The sequence below is a fragment of the Amphiprion ocellaris genome, chromosome 15 (genome assembly GCF_022539595.1).
Source record: "Amphiprion ocellaris isolate individual 3 ecotype Okinawa chromosome 15, ASM2253959v1, whole genome shotgun sequence".
In the NCBI taxonomy this organism is placed as follows: domain Eukaryota; kingdom Metazoa; phylum Chordata; class Actinopteri; family Pomacentridae; genus Amphiprion; species Amphiprion ocellaris.
In genome coordinates this window covers 21,403,071-21,423,703 of record NC_072780.1, presented here as the reverse complement: position 1 = coordinate 21,423,703, position 20,633 = coordinate 21,403,071, and the positions used below count along the sequence as shown (strand labels likewise).

Here is a 20,633-nt window from a genome sequence, read left to right as displayed (position 1 = left end):
GAAATAATTTGTCTCTTTGCTTTAATGGCAGCAGCACCGGAACTACATGGACTCCACCAGTTGATGATGTAATGATGCTCTAAACAGCTTCTTGTCATGTCAGGAATGTTTGTCTTTCTCAGCCTTCATGTTCTCCGTAAATGTTCAGTGGCGTTGAGGTCAGGTGACTGTGGAGGGAAGTCCTTGATGGTGAGAAATACTTAAGCTTCTTTGGTCTTCAAGTCAAAGGTTTGAGGTTTGGATTCACTGTCTTGCTGCAGTATGAATCCTTCTCCACAAAGATGTGAACCAGAGTGTTGTAGTGTTAAATGTCTTCCCGTCCAGATAGTGTTTGGCCTCATTTGATGCTGATAACTGGTTTAAAGGTGCTGCTCATCCTCTGAGACACTACTAAACAGCCTTCTTTTGACAGGACTTCTGCTGACTGGAGTCTATTTACTGTACTCTATTTAGTACATTTTGTGTCTGTCATGAAGCTGTTTTCGTTCTGCCACCGAACAAAGCTTGAAAACCTTCAGTCTGGGAATGACTCTCTTTGAAACCAAACTGATTTCTGATACTTTCATTTACTTCTGATTGCATATTTCGTCCTGTAGCAATGCTACTTAGTGAGCAATGTTCTGTTACAAACTTGAAACACGAACATGTTTCAGGTGAACAATGGCGCCCTGCTGAAATGCTGGAAAAAGCCTCCGACGAGGGAATCAATCTGACCTTCGTAAAAAGAAGTCAAAATGGTCACTGCTTCAGTTTGACAGTTGAGAATCAGTATATTCAGTCAGGGATAGACTCCAGCCCCCCGTGACCCTAATGAGGATTAAGCGGTTTATAGATAATGGATGGATGGATGTTGAAATACTTTTGGAAAAAACTGCATATTTCTAAAGTTACTTATGCTTAAAAAATTGACAAGTTATATTCCAGTATTAATGGACACAATGCACAGTGAGGTGGAGGAACAGGCTCAAACTCTGGAGATGAATAATATTGTCAGTATGGAAGTCAGTGGAGAAAAAAAAAACAACTTTCAACCAAAACAAATGTTTAACTGAGGTCGAAAAAGAAAAATAACTCAAGTAATTAAAAAAATTATATATAAAAAAAGCAAAATAAGTAAAAGCACAAAACCAAATTCTCTCAAAACCATCTTTATTCACAAGAGCCAATTCACATTAGCTGCAATCATTGTCAATCATGAGCATCAAGATCATTTGCTCTGGAAGTTCTCCACGCTCATGTCAGAACACCGTCCACTGCTGGACAGTGGATTACTAGAAACGGTTTCCAGTAAAATAGGCAACAGCAAATGTTTGGAGCACAATGTTGTCATCCTCTCCTTTGCTGCCACAGATTCACTCCTACACCTACATACACCTTTTCTCACTGCCTCTCTCTCTCCAACGGTTTTCCACTATGTGTTGAACAGATGAGCTGAACAAGAAGACACTCAAACACGCAAGGAGAGAAATCCGTGTGGACAGTGGATGACTCTGTCTCTGATGCTGGTTACACTTTGACCAAGAAGTTGTCCCTAAATGTGTTCATATGTAGCAGTGAGGTCCAGCTACAGTAATAGTAGATTAATCTTTTTTTTTTTTTAAATCGTAGAACTAACGCTGCACTAACTGAAGTGTTTTTTTTTTTATAATTCATTACGTCTTGCTCAGGTTCTTTGCAGAGATGTGGAAATGGATTTGAGAGCAAGATACTGTATTTTTTAACAATATGCAAAACAATATCATGTTCCTATTATGCTAACATCTGTAAAAAAAAATCTGCAGTCTGAAAATATACATCCTTTTCCGTTGTACTGTAAAATAGCTTTTCTATGGTGCAACTCTTGTTATTGGTTTATAACTGAGTAACCTTAAGAGTAACAACTCATGGGAGAGATAACAGCATACTGGCACCACTTCAGGAACAGTAAACATTTTCTGAACCAGCAGTCAGCATTGACTATGTTTACATGCACCAACAGTTCGGTATAGACGCTCATTCAAGTAATTATGGTTGAGTGACAGTTCATACGTATCCTGCAAGACACACCCATTTATATCGCATTCGACACAGAGTTAAGTGCCACACTCAATTTTGTATTTTTATGTACATTACCGTTCAAAAGTTTGGGGTTATCCAGACAATTTCATGTTTTCCATGAAACTGACACTTTTATTCATGTGCTAACATAATTGCACAAGGGTTCTCTAATCATCAATTAGCCTTTCAACACCATTAGCTAACACAATGTAGCATTAGAACACAGGAATGATGTTTACTGGAAATGTTCCTCTGTACCTCTATGTAGATATTCCATTAAAGATTTCCAGCTAGAATAGTCATTTTCCACATTAACAATGTCTAGACTGTATTTCTGATTCATTTAATGTTATCTTCATTAACAAAAACAGTTTTTCTTTCAAAAATAAGGACATTTCTAAGTGACCCTAAACTTTTGAACGGCAGTGTAATTTGCTCAAAAATGTCTTTAAAAAAATTTTTAATCTGAGCTAATTGATAGTACATGAATGGTGAGTTAAATCACTGTCTATTAGTAGTCACTCACAATGACAAACTGACAGAAAATGATCAGGAATTCAGCTCTGTGGAACATTTCAGTGTCTTTTAGCTCATTCTTTTGGCTGGACTGCGAAATTTTACAGCCACAAAAGAGCCTGTTTTGTTTAATTCCAGGAGTTGTCAGGTGACAAAACTAAAGCTATAATCAGATTTCATATTAGAATTGCATTCACCAGGTAGCGTTATGTCTGCTAGGGGTGAAAACATAATAATTTGCTACTTTGCCACAATTTCAGATTTTTGCAGTTACTACGTCACTGTTAATAATTATGCTATATGAAATATTATTCATATTAAATGGCACATATTAAAAAGAAAACTGGATCTTTCTAAGTACCGGCTTCTCATGAGATCAAGCTGACACATCATGGGGATAGAACAGCTCTCCAGGGGTCAAGTGGTAGGTAAAAATATTACACATTGATAAATGTAAAAAAAAAAAAAAAAAAAAAAAAAAAGGTTATTAAATGATGTTAACTGTAAGGAAGGTGCCATTTGTACTCTGGGACACCTGTAAGTGAAGGACAATCATGATTTCCTGTCATCCAATGTCCAAGTAGGTCCGCATTATTCTGTGAACATAAGTATGCGACCAAACATCTGAGCCTGCAACGTTAGCATGCTGACGCTATGAGATTTGTACTGTATTCTATATCCTTGGTATTGTTTTTTTTTTTACCTTTTAACTCTTACATGTCTTTACCAGCCAAACAGGAAACCCAAAGCAGCTCTTTTATGCTGTCTGGAAGTAACAATTATGGTTTCTAGTGCACATGTGCAACGTGTCCATGTACGAAGACCGGGATTTTTCTTTAAATAACTAAAATACTGTCTATACTTTATCATTAGAATTGGTAAAGGAACAGTAAGATTTCTTTCTTTTTTGGGATTGTATTAGTTAGTTATCCATGCTTGGTGTATTACCTCCAGTAGATCTGCCTGAAGCCTGAGCTGAGGCAGTGCAGGGGCAAGACAGGAAGGGGGCAGTCTGTGAGTGGTAATGTAACGTTAGTTAAAAGGAAGGTAGAATGAGGGTCTGAAAAGAAATAACAAAATCTAGTCATGTCTCCACAGCACAAGTCAGGACCATTGTGACAAAACTGAAAAAAACAATTAGATGATTAGCAAACAAATACTGAACTCGTGCAAACTGAATGTGATGTTTAAAAATGAGCACAGTTTCACGCTCTAATTTGAGGACGGGGGCTGAGGGAGGTGGACTGAGCTTTTTTTCATATGTAAATTTCATAACACAGATAAGTCCCAAACAGCTGATTATATGTCAGCATTGGCTTTGTAAAGTCAAGGATGGTTTAAAAGAGACAGCTCACACCTTCCTCGCAACTTCTACCAGTGGATTTAAGGTCAAGAAGTTGAAGGTTTGCGCAGATGTTCACGTGAATATTTTTTCTACCTCATGACTCTTGGAGGGTAATGACTGTATGATCTTTAAAAGGGCTATATAGATGCACCTTCTAACTAGAGACAGATGTGGAAATGAGTGAACTGTCTTGTTTCATTTTAAATTTGGAGAATACAACCTCCAAACATCTCTGCCAAGAGTTTTGAAGTTGGCCTCATCTTTACTAGTAAATTCATACTTTGACTATGAGAGATCCAGGGCTGGCTTCACAGACAGGCTTCAAACATGACTTAGATCTAATCAAAAGTCACGTTAGACGTCCAGTTACACACTACTCTCTAACCGTGGTGATCTTTAAACACAGGGTGAGGTTATACTCGGCACCTATAAGCAGGAAGGGAGCGTTTTAGACATTGGTAATCCTCTTGTAAGGTCCTTATCCTACTGTGTGTCCTAATGTGAAGTGTCCTGAGATGACATTTGTCGTGAGTTACTGTATAAATCGAAACCGAATTTAGCTAAATACAGGCTTTGCTAGCGCTAGTTACTGACTGCAGGTCCACTGAAGGCAGGGAAACAAAACATGCAACAAAACTTGATTCTCAAAAGCTAAGGTGAAGTTCCAGAAAAGAAGAAGCACTGTGGACTTTAAAAGTCCAAAGCAAACTTGATGACAGCAGACAACTGTCAAGTGTTTCATGCGAGAAGTCACCATAGAGGATTATTACTCACTTCTGCAACTCCACGGAAGTTTTTTTTTTTTTTTGGTCTTTTTTTCATTGTATCTTTTAGTTTTGCATACATATAGTGTGTAGTGCTTTGTCTCTCACGCCTTTAGCTAAAAGCTCTGATAAACCCAATGTATTTTATCTGACCAGCATCCAGCGTCAAACAGGCAAAGACAGCAACTAGCTGGTGAGGACATCTGAACATCTAGCAGGGTAACGGTTGGGTATTTCCTTCATGAACTGGAATACTAATGCTGCTCTGCGTCTGCTGAACATGCAAATATGCACTGTAATACTGTTTGCAATTACATTAGACGTAGTATCGATGTACAGTAATTATATTGAAATTAATTGTAGGAGCTTCAGTAAAAATCAACTAGACTTCTCTTGTAGGTTCTTGAGGATGAAGGTGAAAGGTGACACATCTTCAAGAACCTATAAGAGAAGTGCAGTTGATTTTTACTGGATCTCCTATGATTACCATGACCTGGATGACTGAGAATCTTCACAGACATATGTTCAAATGGTCCATCTTGGTGTTATGGAGTTCTGTCCCACAATACAACAAAAGCTAATTAATACAGCTCTTAAATTATTCTGAATTATTTTTAAGTGTTTGAACTCAACGTGGCTCTTTATCTGTGCAGGAACACAGAAACATTTAGAGGAACTCAGGAGTCGTGCTTGCATTTTGAATGTAAGAACAGTGTTCCAGTTGTAGTGCACCGGCCATAGTTTGGCCCCTTCTAGTCCCTGCTTCTGAACCAGTGGATAATTGTGGAATTCAGTTCTGTATATGCCTTTCCACTGCAGGAACTTGAGGCAGACTTGAGGTTTATAGGAACAGACCCCTAACTGGGTCTTTAAGACTGTTTCTTTTTTGGTGTAGTATCCAATAGATTTGAATTTAATGTTAACTCCAAGTACACCAAAACCCCAACAAGTAGTAGCTATTGGATTGAACTCCAGATCTCCGAGTTTCACCAATCAGTATTTCTCTCCTCTGAGTACTTTTATCTTTGTCGAAAACTGCCCTCAAGGAGGCTCCAGAAGATCGAACACTCATAGACATTCAGGAGCCCTAAGCCAGCCCACAAGTTACTGCAGAGCAAAAGGGCCTCAGGTCTCCAACTGCTATCAACAAGTTTACAGCTTTCAGTCCGCCTGATAACAAGTAGTAGATGTTACTAGCATACTGGGGCTAGCAAAAGAAATATGTTTTCATGCTGATGATCATTTTAATGCTAAGTTATGCAGCCAAAGTCCTGAGACCAGACTGAGAGTCTTTAAAGTTTCAAAAAGAGGTTTGATAGCGCATGCTGAAGAAAGATTTTTGTTTTAGGGTGGTTACATACACCAGTGTAGACTAAACAGTCAAGCAACAGCAACAGATGATGGTGTTATCCTGTCACTATGTCGAAAGACTGAGTCTCTGATGCTTTTTTAGGTCTAACTGGCTCTAATGTACGATCTTCATGGTTCTTCAGATGCAATGGCAACACAAACACAAGAGCACCAAAGGGACTTTTAGGTCCTCATTTAGTTCCTAAGTTTAGTTCCTGGGATGTTTGATTGCAAAGAGCCATTGGATCAGTTGGTAAGTCAGCCTAACGTCGATTAGATTTGCTCAGCCAGCTCCAGAGGTGACAAAAGGCTAAATTTACTTCACATTTTCCACACATCAATTTAGATCAAGTCATTAATGCAGCAGAAATAAACCGCTCACTAACTGATGGGATGATGATTATTGCAGGGTCTTTTCTAACAGGGCTGCTCTGTTGACAGGTTTATTAATGGCACCAGGCAGCTCACTGTCGCACCTGCACACAATTTCACAAGACGGAGACCTCGACAGCACTGCGGACAACACTGGGTGCATGTAAACGTGGCCAATGTTACTTTTCCAAATGGCTCTGGCTCAGCACGGCTCGGCCCGGCCCTGCATGTTCATAGGGGCCGCTGGAGCCTGGGTGCCTCCCCGCCCTTGACACCCATCTATCTCCCTCTGATTGTCTGTGCATTTATTTGAGTCTGTACAGTTTGCGAGGTGTGTGTGTGAGGTCCGGGTCATTCAAACACTGCAGCAAGTCTATTGCTTTGATAAAAAGGCGTCACTTCACAGAAATGAGAAAAACAAAACAAAAAAGAAAAACTAAACACAAGCTGCTTTGAGGGATAGTGTGAAGCTTGAAAAAGCGAGATATACAAAGCAAATGTTTGTCACAATGCAAACAACAATACCATAGACAGACTGTTTAAAACAACAAAAGAACAACATACCGGCTGAAATAAAAGAAAGGACAGAGTGCTACGTTTTCACAATCTCACCAGCTTTCTCAGTGTACCTTGCTGATGATGAATCATACTGTTTTTGGGCCAGCCAACGTTCACTAGACCTGCAAACCCCACCGGCTGGTCACAGTGGTGGGTCTGACCCATGTGTTATCGAAACACATGCATTCATGTGCATGTGTACAGTATGTGTACAGATATACTTTATGTACTGTATATGTGCATGTCTGTGTTAGTGTATACGCATGCCATCATAAGAGGTGGTGGGCTGTTTTTCAAACATGTAAATAACAATACAGTTCAATCAGCCATCGCCCCAACCCACCATAGCACCATGACGTCACTGTTTTACCATAAAGTCTCCCCATGTCAGAGACTTGTAAAAATAAACAAACACTCAGAGTTATTGTATGTGGGACTGTGAGGCAATACAGCTGAGATGAAACACTTAAAATTCAGACTTTTTGTATAGTAGAAGCTGCTAACGTGGACTAAAACACGAGTCAGAGGGATGACTGTGTGTGAGCGGCATGCACTAACTAACATAGTTAGCCCAATCTTGATATCACTAGGAAAGCCCAGCAGGGGTTTAATAAAGAGGGCATCATTCACTTGGTTTTGGCACAACATGTGGCATTGTTACACAAAAACGAGTACATATGATTGTCATTTCATGACATCAGTGCCATTATGTGCTTTAGTTAGTCCTGACCAGTCTCTGGCAATGATGAGCAGGCTCATTTCAATGCTACTGCTGCAGTCCCTTCACTGTCGGTGAAGTCTGAATCTCCAGGTTGGAAATGACAACTTTTGTATGTTGTCATGGTCCAGCTTGTAAAAATGAAGGCAAAAACAACAATCAACATTAGCAAGAATTTCAAATAGAGTTTTAGCATGGGAGAAGAAGAGAATCATCTTCATTATCAACTTATCTGCCATATATCTTCTTGATTGACTGTTCGGTTTATACAGTGTTGGACAATAGTGAGAAATGTCCACCTCTCAACGATTAAAAGGAAGTCGCCAAACTCCTGAGTAAGGACTTAGTTATGCTGCAGGGGAACTTCCCATAATGTACTGAGCAACTCCCTTTGATTTTCCTCTCCCACCCTACATGTCACTATAGGATGTCAGTATCTTTGTGTCTTCTCTCTTCTGTAATTTGTGCTTTGTCCTCTCTGTCTTCCCTCTCTTTCTCTGTCCCTTTCTGCAGGTACTGTTACCACCAACCTCCCCAGCGTTTTTGTTTTCTTGTCTGTCTGTTTCTTACTATCCTTTTCTTTTTCCTCTCCCTCAAACTGGTCGAGGCAGATGGCCGCCTTCCTAAGCCTGGTTCTGCTGGAGGTTTCCAACTTTTAAAAGGGAGCGGTTTTTTTTGCCTACTGTAACTAAGGGTTGTTCAAAGAGAGTTGTTGGGGTGCTTCTTATAATATTCTAAGATCTTCACTTTACTATGTAAAGTGCCCTGAGATAACATATGTTGTGAAGTGGCGCTATATAAATAAAACTGGATTTTTCCTTCATTTTGTCTAATACTCTAAATTAGAGTGATATCCAATTTATTACCAAATATGGCAAATAGAAAAAAAAACAACAAAACTAACAAAAGACAGGCTGGAACCTATAATCTTGGCCATGTTTGCTTGGAAAAAAAGAACACTTATTAAACATTAATTGATTATCAAAATGGTTACTCTTCTGCCAATCAACTATTTTGTTTTTCAATTTAAAATTGCAGCTCTGCTTTTGTTATATAAAAGCCCTAGAGCGTGGGACTCAACAATCATGTTTATCTTTGATTATCATTGTTTGAGAGTCTGTAAAATGCCAGAACATGACCTTCTCAGTTTCTTAGAACTGAGAAACTGTGAACACATGTCTTGTGCTCTCTGACTAGCAGTTTCAGAATCATGAAACCCTTACATTCGAGAAGCTGATGTCAGCTTTCTTTTCTATGGGCGATTGTGCTTGGAAAACAAATCGATTAGTCGACTTATCGTTGCAGCTCTATCGCGAACAAGCTTTGGTGAAAAGCAACACACACACATATGTGCTCACAGACACACAGTCTATCTCTTTATCTCACAAACAATAGCCTCCAGCAATATGATTTAAGCCCTTTTTCTCATTCCACTGTCTCTCCTTGATTTAGCAGACTTTATATCCTGCCTCTTAGGCCTTTGTTATTTTCTATTTTCTTCAGCCAGCTCTAATTGAAAGGTTGGATCATATCTATGTTCTTATGTGGATCTGACCATTTCAACATTATGCTATGGACATGAGGCTGTAATTAAATAACCTGATCTGAATGGAGTTTGGTTCAATGTTCTCTTTGTATGAGAACACACAATATCTCAGAGGTAAAGCAACGTGGTTTAACAGATTATTCTTGAATATTTCTGTGTGTGACAAAAGCTGTTTACGTTCATTTAAGACACTTTGGTATACAGCTGTTTCCATCTCTTCTAAATTTCAGCTCAAAATTTGATTTGTGATTTTCAAAATATCTTCCTCTCTTGTTCTATTGATAAAATGGGTGTATTATTTCTCATGCACTGTCCTGAATATGCAGTTGCAGTACAAAACTAATGTTGTCCAGGTATTTAATAGTGCAGTTACCATAGCATACGCACTCAATCAACTATTATGCTTAAAACTGACGCAAAGATAAATGTATTTGGAGGCCTAATAACAAGCTGTACAGAACTGTCGTGTACTGTTAACAATGCATGCTGCCATCTAGATGTCACGAGAAGTTACTGTCTCTTGCTTGGACCTCTGCCTTCAGCTGATCTCCCACTGCAAAATTCAGATTTTTCCAACAGCTCTGGAATGCAGCACTCTGATGTCACTTTGTAATGTGTGGCTACCCAGAGACTTTCTGTGAGGTGCTGTCCACTAGAGTGAGTGTTACTGTTAATGGGTAAAGTACTGAACAGTTCAGACACTCACTGGATGGATGACAGTTAATATATTAACCAACAAGCGGGTTCAATAAAGTCGAGCAGGTGGGGGGAAAGGCTAATGGATCACTGACAATGTCTTACTTTATGTATCGGGTGAGCAGCCATTTTGAGTTTTTCAACATAAAGGAAAGAAAATACAACAACTGTATGGTTTCTACTGAAGGAACAAGTGTTGATAAGATCACCATTATGTCAACTGTACAATCATCAACACAAAAAAACTAGAGTAAAATCCGAGGTGAGAGGTTATATCCACAATAACAATAAAACAAACCAGAAAAAAACAGAAATCAAAAGGCTATTCACATGTACCCGCACTGTAAGGACTGGTTTCATCCAAAACTAGACCAGAGAGCTACTCCTAAACTATGGAATGAAGTGACACTCAGTAGTGCTAATAGAAAGTTCATTGTGATGGGCCTTCTGCTGGTTCCATCCCTGAGACCACCAGGGTGCCCAGGCGCTGACACAGACACATACACACACACACATACACACACACATACATGCACACTCACACACATACACTGAAATCCATTGGTCAGTCCTCGAAGACCTCCAGGAAGAGAGGAGGGAATAGCTCGGTGGGACACTCCACTTTCATGTGGAGGAACCGGCTGGCGTGGCAGGCGCTGATCATCCGCAGGTCCGTCACCTTCATTAGCAGCTTGGGCCAGAAATGCGCCACTTTGTGTTTGCGGTAGTTGATGTAATGTTCAAAGGCCATCAGGAACTCCTCTTGGCAGCGTTCGATCCGCTCCACGCTACTCAGGCCCGGACGATCTGATGACAAATGTTGTTCATTAGAGTGCTACTGACAGTTAAGATAGACCTTTGTACCTTAATGTGAAAAGAAATGTGATAACCCGGCGTTAGCAGTGCACATAGTTCTCACACATGTGCAGGTCGGGACTTCTTCCACCTTCTAGTAGCTCAGTAGGCTGTTGTTACCCTATTTAAGGGCAGTTTAGCTGTGATTTAGCACTTATAAAGAGAAACAAAAGTCTACATTTGAAGGCTGTAGGGGATGAGAAGGCAAACTACTTCACATGCTGTTTTTCATTTATCTGTCTAGTCATCAGAACTACTTAAGTTTACAGAAGGGTTTTTGGTTTGGGTTAAAATACACCCTCCTACGACATTTGCCACGTTACAAAGATCCGTTTTTGTCTTGGACGAACATCATTGGACATACTGATTCACATGGGTGTAGAAGGTCCCTGAATGTAATCAGAATTACTTTCTGATCATCAATGTTCAGAATGGATGATAACAGCATACTGAGCTTTTAAAAGATGGAGGAGGTCACTATCTCCCCATATGTAAAGGAATGATGTGGGCTGATGATGGGATGCTAAATGGACTGACAATATGACAGTTTTACCAGAAAGTTTGAGTAGCATCAGCCTATTGCAAAACTATACATTGTTAGAAAGATTTCAAGTTTTTTGTCTTTTGTAAATAAAAACTAAAACTAAAACTAAGCCTAAAACTAAAAGCGAATGCAGAACTATCTGTTCTCAAATCCATTAACCCTTCTGAACCTGAAATCCGCTGACAGGTTTAAAAGACATGATTGTCAGTGGAGCTCATTAATGAGCAGATTACCCAGGATGAGCAGAAAGACAGGAAGCCAGTAAGATCATCTAGATAACCATGTGTGTAACAGTGTAAGGAGGGGTTGGGGGGTGTAGGGGGGGTGTTCTGCTCTGAGGTGAGACTAATAGAGACACCTTGACCTTGACATGCTATCTTCAAAAAAATCAGCCAGAAATTGTAAAAACAGAAACAATCATTGAATTTTTAGCTTTCTTACAGTTCTTGAACTAATCATATGTTTTTCTGTTGGTAAAATTAACCAAATTTAAGTTAAAATTCTGGATATTTAAAATCATTTTATTATACACATTAGATGAACTGTTTGCCTGAATCAGATTCTGGAAAAAAAAACCAAAAAACAATTCAGCACTCCTTCACCAACTCCAACTGAGAAGCATTGGTGACTCAGCTGACAAAAACTAAAACTATTTGGTTGAAAGACTGGTCATATTTACACAGAGGAAACAAGTATAGAAACAGATGTCGAAATAAAACATCTTTAGTATACACAGCCACTGTTTTTATCCAGTAGAAGCAACACCTGTGAGCACTTACAAAAATGTTGCACATATTTTACAATTGTTGCAAAAATATTAAACCAAAGAATTCGATTAAATTTAATTTAAAATGACATTTTATTTATTCTTTTTTATGATTCATAGCTTTATAAGTTTGCCATATTGAGCAGAAGGCATTTTTATGATGCTTCCATAGTGGTGCAGGACTTTATATTGCAGTGAAAAATGAGCCCAGAGTGACTACAAATACCCAGAAACTCCTTAGGGCTTGGAGGGTTAATTATCTTTGTTATGTGGAGCATTGATGTGTAGTAACCTGTTAGTCAGATCTTCTTGAGCTGAACAAAAACTGCCTTTGAAGAGATGCGTGGCTTGATTTGCACTTGATGTGAAACAGGATCCATCCAGCTGGCAATAATTACTGTACTATTTCTCTCGCTTGATGGCTAGGCAGATAAATATCATGGCTGACATGAATATGATGCCACTTATTATGAATTTGGGCATGTATGAGTATACTTTGCTTGCGTTCCTTTCTGGTATAAATGCCAAATACTGTGGCACAAAAAAGTCTAATTCACACATGGTGAAAATGCAAAAAATATCAACTTTCTGTCCAAAAATATTTAGCCTTTTAGTTTTATGAAGAGTTTTGAATAAACCCTAGTGGATACTGTCAGTGAGTCAGAGGAGGTTTAGCTCATGTCATGTCTGTACAATACCAACACAGAATAACACTGATCTTCAATCAGATGAGAGTGTCACACAGAGAGATGGTGGTGGAGACCCGACCGCTCGAGGCACATGGCTGCCTTCCCTCTGAGCCTGGTTCTGTCGGAGGTTTATTTCCTTCCCTATTTTCAGTTGTTTTTTGGGGTTTTTTTTTTTTGCTTCCTTACCACCATTGCTGACAGCTTGCTCATAGGGAATCCAAAGGCAACTTTGGATTGTTGGGTTCTTTGCTCTGTTTAAAATTGGTAAGGTTTGTATCTTACCATGTTGTAAATGCTGTAAGATGACATAGGATATGAATTTACATTATATTAATAAAATTGACCTGAACTGAATTGAGCCCTGTGATAGACTGGTGACCTGTCCAGGGTGTCCACTGTCTTCACTCTAACTGAGATGGGATAGACTCCAGCCCCCCGCGACCCTACTGAGGATTAAGCAGTGTATACATAATGGATGGATGGATGAATTGAAGCCAAACCCAAGCAAGCTGGACAACCCACCTCAGATTGTTTAAGGTGATTGATTGTAGTTTTACATGAATTTGGGGTAAAACCACATATTTATACTATTTATGCAGATGAGAACAAAGCAGTACTACAATATGAAACACTGTCTTTGAGCCAACAAGGTCTGTACTTTTTATGGATAGATGGTTGTATAATGTTATTCACTGGTCATATAAAATCTGTAAAAGTTTAATGCTGCAGTGAATAGGCTAACAGAAGCGTACTGACTGCTTCCCTAAATATCTTGTCTTCAAATAAATATTGGCAAGTGTAAATGGTTGCGGGTTACACAGGGAACTTGTTGATAACATTGAAACTTAACTTTTTTATTTTTATTTATTTAGCCTTTATTTAACCAGGTTGGTCCCGTTGAGATACAATGACCTCTTTTTCAGGGGAAGTCTGGCCAAGACAGCAGCCAGAGAAACTTTAAAAGTGCACCAATTAAAAACAGACAACACCAACTCACTCAACAAAATAAATAAAATGCATGCTAGATTAAAGCACAGGATTAAGAATTTACATTAAAACAACAAGAAGTGTGAAAAACTAAGAAGCAACACGCTTAACCAACTTATGTGTGTTAAGTCTGGACAGCAGGTGCTTACCGGATGAAAGCAGGATGACAGCCTGCAGCAGAGCCACCTCAGAGTCATCCAAGTTAAACGAGGAGAGTGACACACCGAGATCGAAAATGGCGTCCGACACTACTCCCAGGCCACCGTTCTTAAGCTGTCCTCGAGTGACCGCCATCTCACCATTGAGCGTAAGCGTCTCACTCTCTGGATCATAGCGAACAGCAGCTCGCAACGACATGATTTCCATGCAACAACCTTTTAACAGGATGATCTGGTCTTCACAAGGCAGCTAGAAGAAATAAAACAGACATCAGCGCTGGTGAAAGTTAGCTCATGACACGACAGAGACAGCTCTATCTATTCATTTATTTTGTCAGTTTAAAATGGTGGAAAAATTAGACTTAAAAACACTTCAAATCAGAGATCGATAACAAAAACGTTTGAACCATGACAACATTAAGGCACATTTATACACTGAAAATTAGCACAAATAAGCAGCTCAGTTAGCCTAATGGCTTGATAGCTAACTAGTAAGATCTTTATTGAACAGTCCCAGTAGAATTTACAAAACTATTACCCAGAGTACAGGATTTTTTAAGACACTAATTGTTAGCTGATCTGAAAATATGGTTAAAAAATTCCATGTTTCCTGTCCTCACCAAACATCATTCCTGAATGTGGAATCAGCTAGACACCACTAACATTTAGAGGTCAGATTGTACTGCAGTGAAAATAAAAACATTATTTTATAGTTTCTAAATTGCTCAGAATTATCAGAACTGCTTCCATGTATTAATCCATATTTTTTAATGTAAATGGTTGGTTATGAAAGAAATGAGATCAGAAACATCAAATTATCTCTTCTTTTTCCCAGTGACCTCAAACATTTGCCATATTTTCCAATGCAATTCCATGTTTCTGTTTGACATTCACAAAGGTGGAGATATTTCTGGAAATACTGGAAGTAGATTAGTGTCTCAGAACTCAAACAAGTATCACATCAGTACTGTGGCAAGCAGAGGAATCATTAGAACCTCCCTGTTGTGTACCTACTGTGGTGGAAAAAGGTTTTCGGACATCCCATGCATTTGTGAATTATTGCATTAAGAGTCATTCTTAGGTGTTCAAATGCAATTTCTTTTAGGACAGTCACAGCCAAAATACTAAACAAATCCTAAAAAGGCTATTAAAAACTTAAATTTGATTGGTTCCATAAAAATACCTAAGAAATTTTGAGTATTGGGTCATTCTGGTACCAGTGATCCACTAATGAAAGTTGTGCTTTCTACTAAAAGACACAATTTTTGTATCCGTGCTTCGTGCCTATACAAAGCCAGCACATTTGAAAGTTCTTCAGAGACAAAAATGGCTAAAACAAGGAACCTAGCGCAGGAAACATGCCTGAAGGTACAAATTCTCAGCCAGGAAGGACAGCTGCCACCAGATAGCCAGGAAGTGCAGATGCAGTCCTTCAGCAGTTGGATACACTCTGCAGAAATACAGATGAACCAACAGCTTGGAAGACAAACCAAGATCTGGGCGTCCAAGGATTTCTTCAGCAAGAAATGACCACATCCTGATATGCATGTGCAGGAAAACTGCCACATGACACCACAGGAGCTTCAGCAGCAGTGGTCAAACCAAAGTGATGTCCAGTGTTCCACCAGCACTGTATGTGGTCAACTTTTAGATCATGGCTTAAGGTCCTACAAGACTGTCAAGAAGTCCCTGATCAATGAGAGACAGAGGTTAGCCTGGCGTTGTTGGGCCCAAGCACACAAGAACTGGACAGCCAGGAACTGGAAGAAGATTCTGTGGTCAGATGAGTCCAGTTTCCAGCTTTATCTTCCTCCTGCTAACGTGTTGCAGAAGGTCAGGCGAAGCATTATCGCTAGCATGTACAGTACCTACTGTCAAGCATGGTGGAGGCAGTATGGTTTGGGGATGCATGAGTGCTGCTGGTGTTGGTCATCTCACTGTCTGTGATGGCACATTGAACTCTGCCAAGTATTGTGCCATTCTTGAAACCCACATGCTTCCTTCTGCATGTGCACTGTTTGGTCGAGGTCAAAACATGATGTTTCAACAAGATAATGTGTCTTGCCACACATCTAGGGCCAGTAGAACTTGACTGCAGGAGCACAGCATCCAGGTCTTAGAGTGCCCAGCTCAAACCCTGGACATGAGCCCCATTGCATATCTGTGGTTGATTATCAAAGGTCTGTTTCAAGGCGTAAACCAATGAATTTAGAAGAATTAAAATCAGTAATTCAAGAAGAATGGGACAAGATTTCCTCTCAACAATGTGAAAAGCTCATGGGGAACATGCCAGCCAGGATTAGAGCTCTACTGCGTGCTAATGGCAGGACTACTGAATATTAAATTGATGATGTGATGGTTTATTTATTTTTTGTTCAGTTTTGAACACATTCTCTGTTATTTGTTGACTTTGATACCAACAATGCTGAAAGCTGACATACTGAAACTGTGAAGAATTTAGTTTTGTTAGTTTTTCCTGTAAACAATGAACAAAAAAATATCCTTTGTATTTGTTTGTGTCTGTCTAATGCACACACACCTTTCGAAACACAAAGAAGATTTTTCCACAAATATTTCATGATAATATTTGAGATTGTGTAAAATTTTAAGGGTGTCCGAAAGTTTTTTCCCACCACTGTACATTCTACATGAAACCTCATGGATAAAAGCAGCTGCCCTTACCTCACAAAACATAGGCAGTTTTTTGGCAAAGTCCACCACTCGGGTTATGGCAGGGGTGATAATTTTTGTAAACTGACTGAATGCTTCTATGTCCACTTTGTTTCCTTCAGGTGCACTGACCACGGATGCTTGACCAATTTCCTCAGGCTGAAACAAGAAGAGGGGAAGGTCATTGTCTCAACAGTCTCCATGTTTGAACAAAAATATACGACAACATTTTGTCTCAAGAAAAAAACTATACTGAACCAGTAATTACTTATGAACAAGCGCAAAGTAAAGATGAGTAGCATAAAACATTAACTGTCAAATACACTAATGGAGAAACGCTGAGTGAGGTGGTTTCCTTTTTAAGCAGGCAACATGATGTAAAGATGTAAATGGGGACCAATCACATGTAGCAGTAATGTATTTGTTGGTCTAAAATAAATGCGTTTTCATGTCAATGACTACAAATGAATGTGCTATACAGTATCCTCAACACTGATATTGTGAAAATAAACACTGTATCTGACCAAAGTTCAAAGAAACTGATCATTTTCAACAAACACGAGTGCATGCAGTTTCATACCTTAGCTTCCTTCACCCCCGCTGCACTCTGGTCAGAAGTATAGAATAAATTACATGTTATTTCATTAAGAAGCATTGCTTCCTCGACCTGTTGGATAATCAACAGGAATGGTGAAGTTTCAATGAAGAACTCGTGTCAAGCCAACTAAAAAGAAAACAGGTTAAAACTGAAGACAGATGAAAGTGTGCAGATAGAAATCAGGTGGGGACAGAAATCCCAGATGAGTTTCTATGGTGAGATTCAGGCTCAGGACCACGGCTTCAAATAGATCCTGAGAAACGCGCAGAAGACATTACTGAAATTCATTATTTTATCGTAACAGTTGATTATTTAGAAAAAAGCCCCACGACTAAAACTTCAGTCAATCAAATCTTGAATCCCATTTTAATAATCAAAAATTTATTGTAGATTACATTTTTGGGCAGAACCCCCAGGAGAGGTGACAAAAGCGCCAAAAAAAAAGTGAAATCGATTACACTGTATTATTACAAGTACAACGTTGCTCTCCAAAAATTCAATACATTTCTCTTCCCTTGTTTGTCAACATTTCCAATGAATTCAAATCTTCAATGAGAATGATCTGCCCCCAATGTAGAACTGCTAGTCTACCACAAGTGGGTGAATCATTGTATACCTTAACGAGTGTTCTCTCGAATCGTGCCATAGAAACCCAGAATAAAGTCAACAACTGACAGATTTTTCAATCTGGACAGAGCTCTTAGACTTAACAGAAAAGAAGGCAAAATCAGTCAAAAGAAGGGTGAGGTGTGAAATCAAAAGCTACAAACAGAAAGAGAGAAAAATGAAACAGCACGAAAAAAGCAAGTTATTAGTATTAGCAGTTTAAGATCATTGCTTGGCAAGACATAAAAACAAGATGTTCCATTATAAATTAGTGCTGCTGCGCTGAGGAACACTTTTCTCCATCGTCCAGCTAATTCTCCCCACTCTACAAGGAGATACAAAAAAAACACATGGACATATTAACATAGGGAACTGTGGAACAGTGGTTGAGGTGGAAGTGGAGGAGAATGAGACATGACTTGGAAGGGGCTGGAAGGGGTGGGAGGGGTGGGAGGGAGGGGTGGGAGAGGTGTGGGGGGGGTGGGGGGGTGGGGGGGATTTGGATAAGGCAGGGTAATCAATACAATGAAGGCTGTGAGGATGAGGAGGGAGGGAGGGAGGAGGATGTCTCACCAGGAATTTCCGCTTCTGCTTCCAGTGGTTGCCCTGGGCGTTCGTGGCCATATGGGCATCAGTCACCATACGGATGAGGTCCCACTCCTCCTGGGTGGGCTCCAGTCGGTCCCACACCGTCTTCTGCAGTTCCTCCCTCCGACGGCGCTCGCGATTCTCCTCGATTAGCTTCCGCTTGGCTAGTCTCTTGCTGTCGTCTAACACCACTGGGGTGGAAGAGGGGAGACAGCAGGGCATGAGCAGAAAAGTAGAAAAGAGAGTGGACAGGAGGAAGGCGGAAAAAGCAGGGGGGCATGATATGATAAACTGAAAACATACAGTACCGTTCAAAAGTTTGGGGTCACTTAGAAATGTCCTTATTTTTGAAAGAAAAGCATTTTTTTCAATGAGGATAACATTAAATGAATCATAAATACAGTCTAGATATTGTTAATGTGGTAAATGACTATTCTAGCTGGAAACAACTGATTTTTAATGGAATATCTACATAGGGGTACAGAGGAACATTTCCAGCAACCATCACTCCTGTGTTCTAATGCTACACTGTGTTAGCTAATGGTGTTGAAAGGCTAATTGATGATTAGAAAACCTTTGTGCAATTATGTTAGCACATGAATAAAAGTGTGATTTTTCATGGAAAACATGAAATTGTCTGGGTGACCCAAACGGTAGTGTATTTGAAAATAAAGGGCAACGGTCTTTAAATTACAATCTTGAAACAGCAGAGAGTCCACTTTAGGTGACACTTTACACAATACTTAATACTGTAAGCACACTATAAATACGAGGGATTACTTCAAGTTTAAATTGTTCGAATCACTTTGAACCGTTTGAACTGGTAAAGCCATCACAGATGGATTGAAATTCAGGCCATGCTGCTATCACATACTTAAGCAAACGCTTCATCCAAAGTCTATATAAGGAGTCTTAAACACTCACTGCAGATGTCGTACGTGGCTACTTTCCTTGGCTAAAATGAATTTCAGTTACAAAGTATTTCAAAGATAATAAGTGTTGATGGTGAGAAAAGCATTAAAATGTCCAGGACAGAAACCATCCCTGAAGGATATTCTACTGTTCATCCATGTTCAAAGTTATTTTAATTACTGATTATTTTCTCCATTTACAGGTTCATTGTTGTCTATATAAAATGTCAGAATGCCAGTGATGTATTCAAGTGCTTCTTCACAAAAACAAAAAATGTGTATTAGAAGTGTATTTTGAATTTTTTACAAATTCTTGTTGACTATCAAATGAAAAATGATTCGCTTGTACATTTTATTTTTGCCAAATTAAGCTTGAATGCAAATTTTTATCTGCAGTCCCTGAACAGAGTTAAGAAACTAAATAAAAGAAGATAAAAACAGGCAAAACATCAAAAAGCAGAGAAAACAAAAAGCTTTTGTCGTAAGCATCACGTTCCTGAGGCCATCTAGACCTATAAAACTTACAGTCGGTTGCCATTCCCACTGCAATGCACTTCTTGAAGCGACATTCCTGGCACTGGTTTCTGGTCACTTTGTCGATGACGCATTTCCCCTCGTACTTACAAGCGTAGGTGGGGTTGAGATTCTTCTGGATTGTACGCCTAAAAAATCCCTGGAAAGCAGACGGTCATACGATCAGAGCTGCTTGCAAATGATGGAGGACTGAGTGAAGCTGCTGCTACAAATCATCTGTCTTTGTTTGTCCTGTTTGTTACCTTGCAACCTTCACATGTAATGCAGCGATAGTGATAGCCTGTGGCTTTGTCCCCGCACACTACACATAGCTCATCCTTGTCAAGGTAACTTGGTATGTACCCTGCAGAGAGGGACAAATGATCGTTATTCATTTAATAAAAACAAAACAAGGTTTTGAATCCAAACTATTTTTCCTAAATCCTTTGGTTAAAAATGTTGCTCAGGTTTGAAATTGATTTTGTGTTATGTTGACCTAAACTGAACTTCCATGTTAAGACGTATTTTTCAATAATTTAAGCAACACATTTTTATATTTTTGTTTTTTTCATAAAAATTTACTAGGACTGTCATTGCTTCATTTCTTTTTTCACAATAGGGAAAACTGCACACTGAAGTGACGTATGTAAACTGCTCCTTTGTGTCAATTTGTAACATCCCAGCGTCGCACCGTATGTAACGTCTGCTGCAGCGGAAGGTCACACAATAAAATCTAGTTTTGATTATTTGATTACCACTGACTTCCACAGATGGTGCTGTTGCCTCCAGGTAACTCAATGAGTTAATACGAAGGAGTCAGCCTAATTACTTTGGTGTTCTGACCTC

General features: G+C 39.3%; 1 protein-coding gene across 4 annotated transcripts in view; it reads right to left on the bottom strand.

The window, feature by feature from the left end:
* Positions 1 to 1,132: 1,132 nt before the first annotated feature.
* thrb (thyroid hormone receptor beta) overlaps positions 1,133 to 20,633 on the bottom strand; it is a 143,003-nt gene continuing 123,502 nt past the window's right edge. For 2 of the 4 annotated variants that reach the window (XM_023277528.3, XM_035951537.2), the window contains 7 exons: positions 20,051 to 20,151; positions 19,800 to 19,947; positions 18,349 to 18,554; positions 17,152 to 17,238; positions 16,584 to 16,730; positions 13,893 to 14,151; positions 1,133 to 10,709 (listed from right to left, as the gene is read on the bottom strand). In XM_023277528.3, the coding sequence (XP_023133296.1) occupies positions 10,468 to 10,709; positions 13,893 to 14,151; positions 16,584 to 16,730; positions 17,152 to 17,238; positions 18,349 to 18,554; positions 19,800 to 19,947; positions 20,051 to 20,151 (1,190 nt within the window). In that variant the 3' untranslated portion in view covers positions 1,133 to 10,467. The remainder of the gene's footprint in view (positions 10,710 to 13,892; positions 14,152 to 16,583; positions 16,731 to 17,151; positions 17,239 to 18,348; positions 18,555 to 19,799; positions 19,948 to 20,050; positions 20,152 to 20,633) is intronic. The other 2 variants (XM_023277537.3, XM_035951538.2) reach the window with 1 other exon arrangement.